The sequence below is a fragment of the Heterocephalus glaber genome, unplaced genomic scaffold (genome assembly GCF_053883595.1).
Source record: "Heterocephalus glaber isolate CG9 unplaced genomic scaffold, H.glaber_assembly_v1.0 deba00001442, whole genome shotgun sequence".
Taxonomy (NCBI): Eukaryota; Metazoa; Chordata; class Mammalia; order Rodentia; family Bathyergidae; genus Heterocephalus; species Heterocephalus glaber.
Genome location: NW_028258296.1, coordinates 55,954,467 through 55,966,681, shown reverse-complemented (window position 1 = coordinate 55,966,681; position 12,215 = coordinate 55,954,467). Strand labels below are relative to the sequence as shown.

General features: G+C 45.7%; 1 protein-coding gene across 1 annotated transcript; it reads left to right on the top strand.

Moving 5' to 3' along the window:
• The first annotated feature begins 1,696 nt into the window (after window positions 1-1,696).
• Txnip (thioredoxin interacting protein) lies at window positions 1,697-5,755 on the top strand. Its single transcript, XM_004853925.3, has 8 exons — window positions 1,697-2,281; window positions 2,680-2,752; window positions 2,872-3,019; window positions 3,128-3,230; window positions 3,353-3,609; window positions 3,708-3,864; window positions 3,979-4,130; window positions 4,358-5,755. Exons 1-8 carry the CDS (start codon window positions 2,032-2,034, stop codon window positions 4,391-4,393), a joined length of 1,176 nt encoding a protein of 391 aa, XP_004853982.1. The 5' UTR covers window positions 1,697-2,031; the 3' UTR covers window positions 4,394-5,755.
• Window positions 5,756-12,215: the final 6,460 nt, after the last annotated feature.

The following is a 12,215-nucleotide window of genomic DNA, read 5'->3' as shown; positions in this document are numbered from 1 at the left end:
TTAATAACGGGGTTGAGTTGTTAGCCTCAGGGTGTCAATCCAGTTAGGGCGTGTGAGTCAGAAGGATCCCTCACTGTACGGCCTTCCTTTTGCTAAGAAGATACAATTTTAGTACGGATAAAGGCTTATTTACTTCCCCTTCTCAAGTTTAGGAACATTAGCTTCCTCTTTTTTTTTTTTTGGTAAGGGGGATCGAACTCGGGTCCTGCTGAGCTAAATCCCCGGCCCAAGCTTCCTCTTTTCAACACAAAGAAAGAGATAATAATCTCCTGATTAGACCAGTGCAAATGCAAGAGGGGTCTAGGAATCCGAGAAAAAGGGTTAGAATTCCTCCTCTGCAGATAGTTTCCTTATTACATTTAGGAATAATTTCTCAGGGAATGGCTCCTATGGCATCTAGCAGTCAGCAGGGGAAACCTGGTCCATCAGGTAGGTCAATGAAACCAACAGAATGAAGAGTGAGTCCAGCCCCTTTTAATTTGCTTTGGACAGTGCTCTGATGACCCTTATTTCTTTCTTCCTTTCTTAGTGATTTTTAAACTACCTACGGGGGGAAAAATAATAAGGAAAGTGTTCCACTTTGGTTATAAACAGGAGCACTATATTGCTTTCAATCAACTCATAGATTGAATATGGGAAGATGAAAGTAAGCCCATGTGGTGGCAAATGCCTGTAATCTTAGCACTCGGGAGGCTGAGGCAGGAGGATCACCCGAGTTCAAGGCCAGTCTGTGCTACGTAGCTCAAGGCCAGCCAGAACTATATAGTGAAAACCTGTTTCAAAAATAAGAAAAAAAGGTCTGCGTGTGTTTATGCATGTACATTTGATTTAGAAAGTTCAGGGAGATGAAAAGAAAGGATGAAAGTATCCCAGGAAGATTAAAGGACAAAGCATTTTTTTTTTCCTGGAGGAGGGTAGATAATCAGAGTGTGAAGGACACACCTCACTAGAGATTTAAATGAGGGAAGCGGGAACGTACACAGTGTTCCCCAACTTAGCAGGTAGACGTGATGAGGGGATGAGCAACAGGATGTGGGCGCTCCCGCGGACCGAGAGGGCGGGGGCGAGGACAGCGCACCCCGCAGTCCAAATGTCGGAGGTGGGTAGTGTGTGCGAGTCCTCACTTCCTTGGGGACAGCAGTTTTTGTGGGGAGTTTTAACAGAGACCAGGGCCGAGAGGATTTCTGAATAATAACATCAGCACTCTGCCCTCCGCCCCAATCCTAAAGTATTCTTGGCGCCATGGGGTTGTTTTTCATAGACTTGGGACTTGTGAGCCAGGAGTAAACAGCAGCGTCTAAAGTGCACTGGCTAAGGCTGGGCAGGAAATTCCCTCATAAGCACATTTTCTATCTGTAAAAAAAGCCGCTACCAGACCAGCATCCACCCTCGGCCCAGGCGACCCCTCGCCCTTGCCAGCTTTCAGTCCCGGGACCCCGGGTCCGATCCCTGCGGGAAAGCCGCTCGCAGCCGCCTTCGCCCCCGCGATTCCCTGCTCCCAGCTAGCGGCGCACCCAAGCTCCACAACCACCTGCCCCTCCCGGAGCACACTGTGTCCACGCGCCCCTGGAGCCGCGCGGATTGGTCGGGCTCCTGGTAAACACGGCTCAGGCAGCCAATGGGAGGGCTGTGCACGCGGGCAGCACGCGCCTCAGGGCTAGGGCTCGCGTGGCTCAGCCTGCTGGGCTACTATATAGAGGCGGTTTCCGGCTCCGGCTGGTAACTCTGTTTTCGTTTTTTGGGTAGTGTCGTCCTACCGATATTAACAGCTCTTTTCCAGCAACTGGGGAAAGAATTTTTTTTCTTCATAAAAGCTCTTGGCATAGCCAGCAGCTTAAAACATTTCCAGGCATCTTTTCGAAAGTAAAGATTGCTTTGTGGGCATCTTTTTAATTTTGTCTTTAAATCCCCACCTGCTTAAGGACACTTTCCTTTTTTAAGGAAGAGTGAAACCTTAGCTTTTTGTAAAGGGTGCTTCTTGGATTTGGGGTTTCGTTTTGTTCAAGCTTCCTGAGCCGACACAGCCTAATCATGGTGATGTTCAAGAAGATCAAGTCTTTTGAGGTGATCTTTAACGACCCCGAGAAGGTGTACGGCAGCGGCGAGAAGGTGGCCGGCCGGGTGGTCGTGGAGGTGTGCGAAGTCACTCGAGTCAAAGCCCTGAGGATCCTGGCTTGCGGGGTGGCCAAGGTCTTGTGGATGCAGGGATCGCAGCAGTGCAAGCAGAGCCTGGACTACCTGCGCTACGAGGACACGCTCACCCTGGAGGACCAGCCCGCAGGTGAGCAGCAGCCCCTGGCCAGTGCTGCTGAGGGTGGAAGCTACTTGGAGGAGAGGTCTGGAAGCAGTGCTTTGAGCCTATACTAAATGTTTTAAATTGTTCAGTTCGAGTCGTTTGAATTACCTATTGCTTCCTATTAGTTTTAATTTGCAAACATGTCTCTAACCCCCAACCCTTGTGATTATTCAGCTGCTAAGGATTTCTGTAGAAGTAAGTGGCTTGTTTACTTGATTTGTGGGTCAGCCTTTCAAAATTGTAAAGTGAAATTGTATCAGAATCTTTAAGAACACGAGGGATGGAAATGGGAGCGTTAGATCCCTTTTTTGCATACTTTGCAGGCATCGTCTTCTCACAGACGAGTTTTAAGTAACAAACCTAACAATTACTTGTTTTTTCAGGTGAGAACGAGATGGTGATCATGAGACCTGGAAACAAATATGAGTACAAGTTCAGCTTTGAGCTTCCTGAAGGGTAGGTTATCAGCTAAATGCATCTTTGGACTCTTGTTTCTGAAAAAATTTCATCCTGTGATCACTTACTGTACTTGGAAAGCATTTTAAAAGTGCCCCCTCCCCTTTTTTTGGACACAGGCCTTTGGGAACATCTTTCAAAGGAAAATATGGGTGTGTAGACTACTGGGTGAAGGCTTTTCTTGATCGCCCCAGCCAGCCAACTCAAGAGACAAAGAAACACTTTGAAGTGATGGAACTGGTGGACATCAATTCCCCTGATTTAATGGTGAGATTCATTTCAAGATTCTGTTGTATTTAGATACCAAATGATAAAGAGTTTGGGCATTAGACTGAAGTATCTCAAAACCCCTTTCTTTTATTACCTTCTGCACAGGCACCCGTGTCCGCTAAAAAGGAGAAGAAAGTTTCTTGCATGTTCATTCCTGATGGGCGTGTGTCTGTCTCTGCTCGAATTGACAGAAAAGGATTCTGTGAAGGTAAGGCCCTCGTGCTGAAAACTAGACAGATGCAACAGGAGATGTGGGGTTGAAGACATGGGAAGGAACAAGAGATGTCGTTAGTTACGCTGTTCGTCAACAGGTTTTCATGTCTCTGCTAGGTGACGATATTTCCATCCACGCCGACTTTGAGAATACATGCTCCCGCATTGTGGTCCCCAAAGCAGCCATTGTGGCCCGCCACACCTACCTTGCCAATGGCCAGACCAAGGTGCTCACTCAGAAGTTGTCATCAGTGAGGGGCAATCACATTATCTCGGGAACATGTTCCTCATGGCGAGGCAAGAGCCTTCGGGTTCAGAAGATCAGGCCATCTATTCTGGGCTGCAACATCCTTCGAGTTGAATATTCCTTGCTGGTGAGTGGATGGGGGTAGCTGTAGCAGAGAAGTTGTTTATTGCAGGAGTGGTGTTTTCCCCAGGCTTCTCATCGAACAAGCTCTTATCTTCTTTCTAGATCTATGTGAGCGTCCCTGGCTCCAAGAAAGTTATTCTTGACCTGCCCCTGGTGATTGGCAGCAGGTCGGGTCTGAGCAGCCGGACATCCAGCATGGCCAGCCGAGCTAGCTCTGAAATGAGCTGGATAGATCTAAACATCCCTGATACCCCAGAAGGTGAGCCACACTTTTAATGTCTTTCCTTCTCCTCTGGCCTACTTAGGCTTGTACAGTTGTGATGGTGTGGCATTTCTAGGCCAGGCTTCTCATCCCGGTGTTTTCTCACCGTAGCTCCTCCTTGTTATATGGATATAATTCCTGAAGACCACCGATTGGAGAGCCCCACCACTCCGCTACTGGATGACACGGATGGGTCTCAGGATAGCCCTATCTTCATGTATGCTCCCGAGTTCAAGTTCATGCCACCACCCACATACACTGAGGTGAGAGTTGGCCCCCTCCCCCCGCCCCCGTACCAGGGATCAAACTCAGGTCCTTGCGCTTTCGCAGCAGGTGACAAAACCACTGAGCTGAATCCCCAGCCCGAGAGTTGTCATTTTTATTCATATTTGTCCTAAGCCTTCCATAAACGGTTGACTTGGAAGATTGCTAAAGGAGGCTGTTCTTGTTCTTTCCCAAAGTGAACTGGTCTCTGCTTTGTTATTTTCAGGTGGATCCTTGCATCCTCAATAACAATGTGCAGTGAGCGCGTGGAAGAAAAGAAGCAGCTGTACCTACTTGTTTCTTCCCACCTCTCTTCTGGACTCAGTTCTTTAGAGACTCCGTAGTCTCTGCAGTGGGGTACAAGTCCCCCCAGCCTCAGACTCCCCAGTGCTCAGGCCGTGACCAGCAGGCAGTTTTCGGGCCTCAGGCAGTTTTCGGGCCTCAGCGTGGACTCGTCCTCAGCCCGCACCATTGTTGGGATGTAGGAGTGTTTGCTGGATGGGTTGAAAAACACACTAGAAAAATTCAGGCCCATTCCGTTTTTTTCAGATCTCCTTGAAAATTGAGGCATTTTCACTGTTTTGATCAGGGCTAGAAATGCACGCCCGACACGGTTCTCCCAAGGTTGTTGTTTTTTTTTTTTAAGGGAATTGCAGATTGTTAGAATAACATCAAACTCCAGACTCTTGTGCCATATGAGTCAGTTTAGTAAACTCAGCAAAAGAGGTTTTTAAAGTCAGTGTTCATTTTGTTTTGTACACTTACAGAAAAAAGAAAACCACTCTAGGGCTGATTGGGCTTGAGCTCTACAGAGTGCTTCTCCTTTGAGTTCCAGGAAAGCTCTGAGGTGTCTGCTTGGAATACAATTTAACCTGGTGTAAAACAGTAGCAACTACGCCCCACCAAAGGTCTTTTAAAGCCATTTTTTTAGAGCCTTATTGCACTGTTCTTTTGCAAACCTACATACGTGGGAGAATCTGTTTTTTTCATGTGATTCCTTGGAACTGATTCCAAGGTGATGCTCTCAGCACTTTAGTTCCTATCATTTTTTTTCTATTTCTGTTTTTTCCTCCCCATCTCAAATGTAAGCTACTAGTCTCTAGGGGGAAGCATAATGACACAGATGTGTTAGTATTACTTTTGAGACTTTGTCCCAGTGTGTAGAATTGTGTAATTCTGACACTAATCATATAAAGGGTTGCTGCCCACTGTGACTTCTGTAAACCCCAAGGAGGGACTCTGGAACAAATGCCCCAACACTGTGATCAGAGCCTCCAGACACTGCCAAGAGAAACTAGAGGGTTCCTCGGGCCCCCTTTCCCACCCAGTGTTAGGAGAAGGGGATGCCAGCCTCTCTCTTTACTGTAGCAACTAGCGCTTGATCAGTACCCCTCAGCCAAAGCACTTTGTTCACTGTCCTGTGTCAGAGCACTGAGCTCCACCCTTTCCTGAGAATTAGCCAGAAAGTATGAGGGCTGAAGGTGGTGGTGGTATTGTTTTTATATTTTGTGTAACTTTTTGTATGATGAAAACTATATTTTATACTTAACCAGATGTATTTTGACCCCAAGTGGGGGTGTTTGTAAAAAATTAAAAAATAAAAAGTTTTTTTAATGGCAAAAAATGATTCTACTTGTCTGGGGTAGCACTGGCAAAGTTATGAGAAGGTGGGCTGAGGATGTAGCTGAGTAGCATAGCACTGCCTGGAAAGCTCCAGGGCCCAAGTTTGATGACACCAAAAAAAAGTTACGATAAGGTGTCCTTGAAGGAGCTTTCCCCTGCTTCACAACTCCCATTGCTGAAGACCCTGTGGAAAAACCCTCCCTGTCACCCCTAACATGCCCAGGTGGCCAGAAGAGTAAGGAGTCAAGGGATTCGAGCTAGTTTGGTCTCCTTTATGAGTTAACTAAAGAACTGTGGAAGGTTCTGTTGGACTAAGCTAGTTTTCCACATCCGCAGCTAATCATTACTAAATTCCTTCACTTTTGGAGTTCATGAGTTCTTGAACACAGAGAAACCACGTTTGTGAGAGGATTTGGAAGGAAAGTGTTGAGGTTCCATTCCTTCTCACTTCATTTTCTGTACTGGTTAAACCCACGGTCTTCACATAGAGCTACAACTCCAGCCCTTTTGTTATTTTAAATTTTCCGGTAGGGTCTGGCTAAGTCATTGCAATTGCCCAGGCTGATCTCCAGTGTGAAGTCATTGTCCCTCAGTTTCCTAGAGTGCTGGGATTATGGCATAGTTTTAAATTTTTGTGGTGCCCAGGAGCCTTCAATAGGAGACAGAGATTGTACCACTGAGCCACCCCCTAACCCCGGAAATTCTTGTTTTAAATTTTTTTATTTATTTTTAAGACCGTATCAGGGTTCAGGATTTAGCTCAGTGGTTCCACCGCCTGCTGTGCAGGCCCAAGGACCCGAGTTCGATCTCTGGTACCAAAAACAAAACAAAAAGACCGTATCACTATTGTAGTTGAGGCTGGCCTTGAACTCACATCGATCCTTGTGCCTCTGCCTCCTGAGTGCTGGGATTACAAGTGTGCACCACCCCACTCAGCCTTTTTTTTTTTTTAATAGCTTGTTTTTCACCATAAGCATTCTTCCGGATGCTTCTGTACATGAGAGTTTTAGAGTCATGAGTGTCAGATTCTTGGGAGGCAACTACTTTTCTTTTTTCTCTTGGTCTTTGGAGACAGGGCTTGGTTTGGTTTGCTTTGGTTTTGAGACGGTCTCCCTGTGTAGTCCAGGGCGGTCTTCAACTCACTACGTAGCGGGAGCTGCTCTCAAACTCGAGGTGATCCACGTGCCTCAGCCACACCCAGCTGGCAGCTTCCAGTTTTATCTCTGCAGTACCTAGCACATATTTTGTCCAAGTACATAATTATAACTCAGTAAATGTTTGTTGAATATTTAACCCATCCTCATCTTTTAGGATATGCTTAGGTAGTTGTGTATTTCTTTTCTTTCTCTCTTTTTTTTTTTTTTTGCAGTACTGGGGATTGAACTAAGGAGTTTGCGCTTGTGAGGCAGGTGGCACCACTGAGCTAAATCCCTGGACCTAGGCAGTTACTTATTTTTATAGGGTTTTTGTCATTTCTTTGTGTTTGTACTAGGCATTGAACCGAGGATCTTTGCACTGAGCTACATCCCCAACTCTTTAAAAAATTTAATATTTATTTATGTATTTGGTTTTGTAAGACAGTTTCATTGGGTAGTTTAGATTGGGCTTTTTTTTTTTTTTTGGTACCAGGGATCGAACTCGGGACCTTCCGCTTGCGCAGCCCGCGGCGAAACCACTGAGCTAAATCCCTGGCCCTAGATTGGGCTTTTAAATTTTTATTTATTTAATTTTTTTTGAGACAGGGTCTCACTTTGTAGATTAGGTTGGCTTTAAACTCACTATGTAGCCCACGCTGGCCTTGAACTCGAAGTGATCCTCTTGCTTCAACCTCCCAAGTGCTGGGATTACCACGCCCATCATTAATTTTTGAGATGGGGTCTTGCTAATTTGTCCAGGCTGGGCTCAAACTTTTGATCCTCGCCTCAGAATACTGAGACTACAGGTGTGTGCTATTGCAACCAGCTTCCAGGTATTAATAATAGATTGAGCTGGGCACAGTGGGGGATGCCTGTGCTAGAGAGGCTGAGACAGGAGGATTGCTGCAAATTTGAGGCCAGCCTTGGCTACATAGTGAGTTCAAGGCCAGCCCAAAGTACATAGTGAGACAATGTCTCAAAAAAAAAAAAAAAGGGCCGGGGATTTAGTTCAGTGGTTCTACAGCCTGCCTTGCAAACTCAAGGTCCTGAGTTCGATCCCCGGTACCAGAAAAAAATTAATTAAAAAGATTGATACCATGATTTCATCACTAATTGAAATGAATTTCATTACTAAATGAGTAATAGATGAGAAATTCAGATGACAGAGGTCAACCCTAGCCCTATTTGGCTCCCCTAAATCCTATATAAGATCAATGTGTGCTGGGCATAGTGGTGCAATCCTATAATTCCAACACTGTGAGGTTGAGCCAGGAGGATCCCAAGTTCCAGCCCACCTGGGCTACTTAGCGATTTAATGAGATTCTGTCTCCAAAAAAAAAAAAAAAAAAAGGCTGGTGATGTAGCTCAGCATGAAAGCTCTGGGTTCAATCCCTAGTACAGGGGGAAAAAAATTAATGTGCATTAAACAAAGTAGAATTGAGAAAAGATCTTTTCCATTTCAATCTTCATGTTTTGTTTGCTTATTTACCTTACAGTCTCCGTAGCTCATTTGCTTTTGTCTCCTAGCGCTCTTTGTTTCTCATTGCCAGTTTGGCAGTCTCTTAACTCTCCCTACTGGCATGGAGACTTTCACCTGGACCTCTCCTTTTCTTTCTCACCTGTTCAAAAATGTAATGGCTCCTCCCCTTTGACTCTGTGATCTGGAAACTAGGTCAAAGTTAATGGAAGAGTTTTCTCTGCAGCTTGTTTTCCAGGGACTGGAAGGGCAGAGCAAGGACAAGAACAGACCAGAGGGCAAGACAAGGCTGGAGAGACGGTGAAGCTCCCGAGTCTGGTGACCGCGTTCATGGTCTGGCTCCCAGCACAAGAAGGGAGAGGCCGGGCATGGTGGCCCACACCTGTAATCCCAGGATTCGGGAGGCCGAGGCAGGAGGATTGCTGTCAGTCTGAGGCCAGCCTGGGCTAATAGTGAGTTCAAGGCCAGCCTCAACCACATAGCAAGACCTTGTCTCAAAAAACAACAAAAAGAAAGGGGATGGCAGGAAGAGGACAGTAGTTAACTCTGTGCCCAAGGTCCCTTAGAGATCTGACTCTGGAAAGACCAGAGCATATGCACCCCCTTCTGATTCCCCAGTAAACCTAATCTAGCACTGTCCGAAGGCACTTTCTATGATGATGGAAATGTGCCGTCCACTACAGTAGCCACTAGCCACATGTGGCTACTGAACCCTGAAATGCAGCTGCTGTGATTGATGAACTGATTTGATTTATTTATTGGACTAGGATCAAAACCAGGGCCTCTGCACCAGGTTACATCCCCAGCCCTATCTATTTTTATTTTGAGACAGGATCTTGCTAAGTAGCTAAATTACTCAGATGAGGCTGGAATTTGTATTCCTCCTGCCTCAGCCTCCCTGACTGCTGGGATTACAGGTTTGCACCATGTCTGGCTTCAATTTTTTAATTTATTTAATTAATTTACCTTTAAATAGCTTCCTTTGACTGGCGACTACCATGCTGAACAGGACAGCAGACTCTAAGGAAGGAAGGAAGGAAGCAGCTAGAGCTGTTTTCCCAGAGGAAACCCTTCTTCCTTCAGAACACAAAAGGCTCCACCCTATTTCCTTTTGCCTTCTCTACACAATTTCTACCTCCGCCCAGGACATTTTCATCATACAGGCTCACCTAAGCACGCTTTCCTGGGTGACAACCCAGCTGTTTGTCCATTCAGTGGGCAGTTGTTTGGGCTATTCTTTTCCTAGGCGCCATTTGACATAGGCAAGACATAGTCAGAGCCCACTATGGGGACAAAGGACAAACAAACTTCCAGGGCCTTAACTTGATACTCATGAAAAGCACTATTTGTGTTTTCTTCTGACACAGTCAGAGACTAAAGTGGTTTTTGCTAAAAACTGTGACTCTTCACTTAGGTCTTCTGATGCCCAATATGATACTAAAAGTAGAAAAAAGTTTGACCTTCGTTTTGTATCCTTTGTTACTTTAAAACTCTGGGTCAAATCCCTTCTCAGCTCTGCATATACACATCAATCACTAAGGAAGTACCTGTCTAAATGTTGGCAAAACAAGATTGAATATTCCTGAATTTACATAATTTTATACACCTTAAAGACTGAGTGCACCAAGATAAAGAATTTCTAGGGCCACTCAGTGACTCCCAGAAATCTCTAGTCATGACCACAAACTGAAGGTCACCTTGGATTCCAGCAGTGCCTCACGAGAGATTGAGACCAGGCCAAGCAAAAACAGTCATCTCAGAGAGACCGATTGCCCCGTGCAGCAAAAGGCCTTCCGGAGTCATCTTGCAAAAGAGAACTGAGATCATGATTGCCAGCCTCTATCCCACCCCAGCAAATTGGTAAAACCTGGGCTTGGGCCAGGGATTTAGCTCAGTGGTTTCACCGCCTGCCTTGCAAGTGAAAGGACCCAAGTTCAGTTCCCGGTACCAAAAGAAACACAAAACAAAAAACCTGGCCTGGTTCTCTTTCAGTTATGAGTGGGCCAGTCTGATCCTATTCATTAGTATCCACCCCCAGCGGCTACTACTCAAGCTGTAGTCTTTCCCTACCTTCTCTACTGTCCAATTCAGACTTTTGCCTGTCACTTTAATTTTCATTTCCATCATCACTAAACCAAGGAGCCACACGGGCCAGCAACATTTTCACATGCCATTTCTTTTTTTTTTAATCTTTTTTTTTTTTGTACTGGAGATTGAACTCGGGTCCTTGTGCTTGCAAGGCAAGCAGCAGAACCACTGAGCTAAATCCCTGGTCCCTTCACATGCCATTTCTGTCTTTATTTAAATATTGCTGTGCTGGGAACCAAATCCAAGGACCCACACATGTTGGGCAAGCACTGTGCCACTGAGCTACATTTCCAGCCCTTCCTTTGAATTTTTAAAGAACTGCAATTTGCAGGTACACCATCAGAGGCGGCCCAGTTCTGAGTATCATTTATTCATTAGGGGTAGCCTAGTGTAGGAAGGTAAGGGGAAAGCCACAATGAAAACTAAACAAATGAAAGAGCTAAAAGAGTAAAAGAAAATGTATAAGGAAAAGACAAGTATTTCCAAACCAGGATCCTTGGTTATCTTTGATACCTCTGAACAGACAGGAACACAGCATCAAACTTCGGTTGGACCAGGGTAACGGTGGGGGGTTGGTGGTGACCCAGCATGTGGTCAGTAAAAAAATCATACAGGAGTTAAATGGTGTGAAGTAGGGTGAAAGAGGGGTCATTATCCAATTCTTTTGATGGTCTAGTGCCTGGAGTTAGTTCCTCCTAGGACCACCTCTAGGTGATGGAATGCGTAGGACGGACAAGGAAAGTATTTTACTGGTCCTCTGATGGCCACAGGCCCCGCCCACAGTAGTTCTGGACTGAGAGACCTACAGATTTCATCCGTTCTTTGTTCTGACCCTCCTTCTACCTCCATTTCCTGCACTGAAAACTCTCTCTCAGAGATGGCTATAGACCCCAGGTTGCAGGTCCTAGCCCAACAGGTGAGTTTAGAACCTGGAAAAGAATTCAGGGGTTAGCCTTTCTATACCATCAAGAAGAAAGAGCAAGCAGGGTATGGTGGCACACCTGCAATCCCCACACTCTGGGAGGCTGAGACAGGAGGATCAGATGTTTGAGTCCAGCTTGGACAATTTGGTGATTTAATGAGACCCTGTCTCAAAATACAAAATAAAAATAAAGAAGGGGTCGGGGATTTAACTCAGTGGTTTTGCTGCCTGCTGCACAAGCGCAAGGGCCCGAGTTCGATCCCCGGTACCAAAAAATAAAAAATAAAAATAAAGAAATGAAGGGCTAGGGATATAGCTCAGTTCTCAATGCAAAGGACCTAGATTCAATTTCCAGTACTGGGGGAAAAAAAGAAAGAAAAGAAAAGGAGAAATAAACATGTGGATCCTGGAGCCCAACTCTAAATTCAAATCCTAACTGCTACCACTTAACCAGCTGTGTGACCCTTGGCAACTTATTTACTCTCTGTGTGCCACAGTTTGTTCGTCTGTAACATGGGGAGATGGAGACAATAATAGTGCCTATGAGAGAGAGAGAGGGAATGTGACAGCGATGGCAAGAAAGTGCTTGTTATGTAAAATAAAAGAGACCGCCAGGCAGGCTGGCATAATGGCACACACCTATAATCCTAGTACTCCAGAGGCTGAGACAGGAGGATCGCTGAGCGTTTAAGGCCAGCCTGGGCCACTCACTATGAACTACATAGCAAGACCCTGTCTCAAAAAGAAAAAAAAGGGCCAGAGATTTAGCTCAGTGGTTCCGCTGCCTGCCCTGCAAGCACAGGGACCCAAGTTCGATCCCTGGTACCAAAAAAAAAAA

Excerpts from the sequence above, each read along its gene's own strand:
- Txnip (XM_004853925.3), top strand. The coding sequence starts at position 2,032 with ATGGTGATGTTCAAGAAGATCAAGTCTTTTGAGGTGATCTTTAACGAC. Across the intron at positions 2,753-2,871 it reads AGCTTTGAGCTTCCTGAAGG|GCCTTTGGGAACATCTTTCA; the intron begins GTAGGTTATCAG and ends TTTTGGACACAG. Across the intron at positions 3,865-3,978 it reads CATCCCTGATACCCCAGAAG|CTCCTCCTTGTTATATGGAT; the intron begins GTGAGCCACACT and ends TTCTCACCGTAG.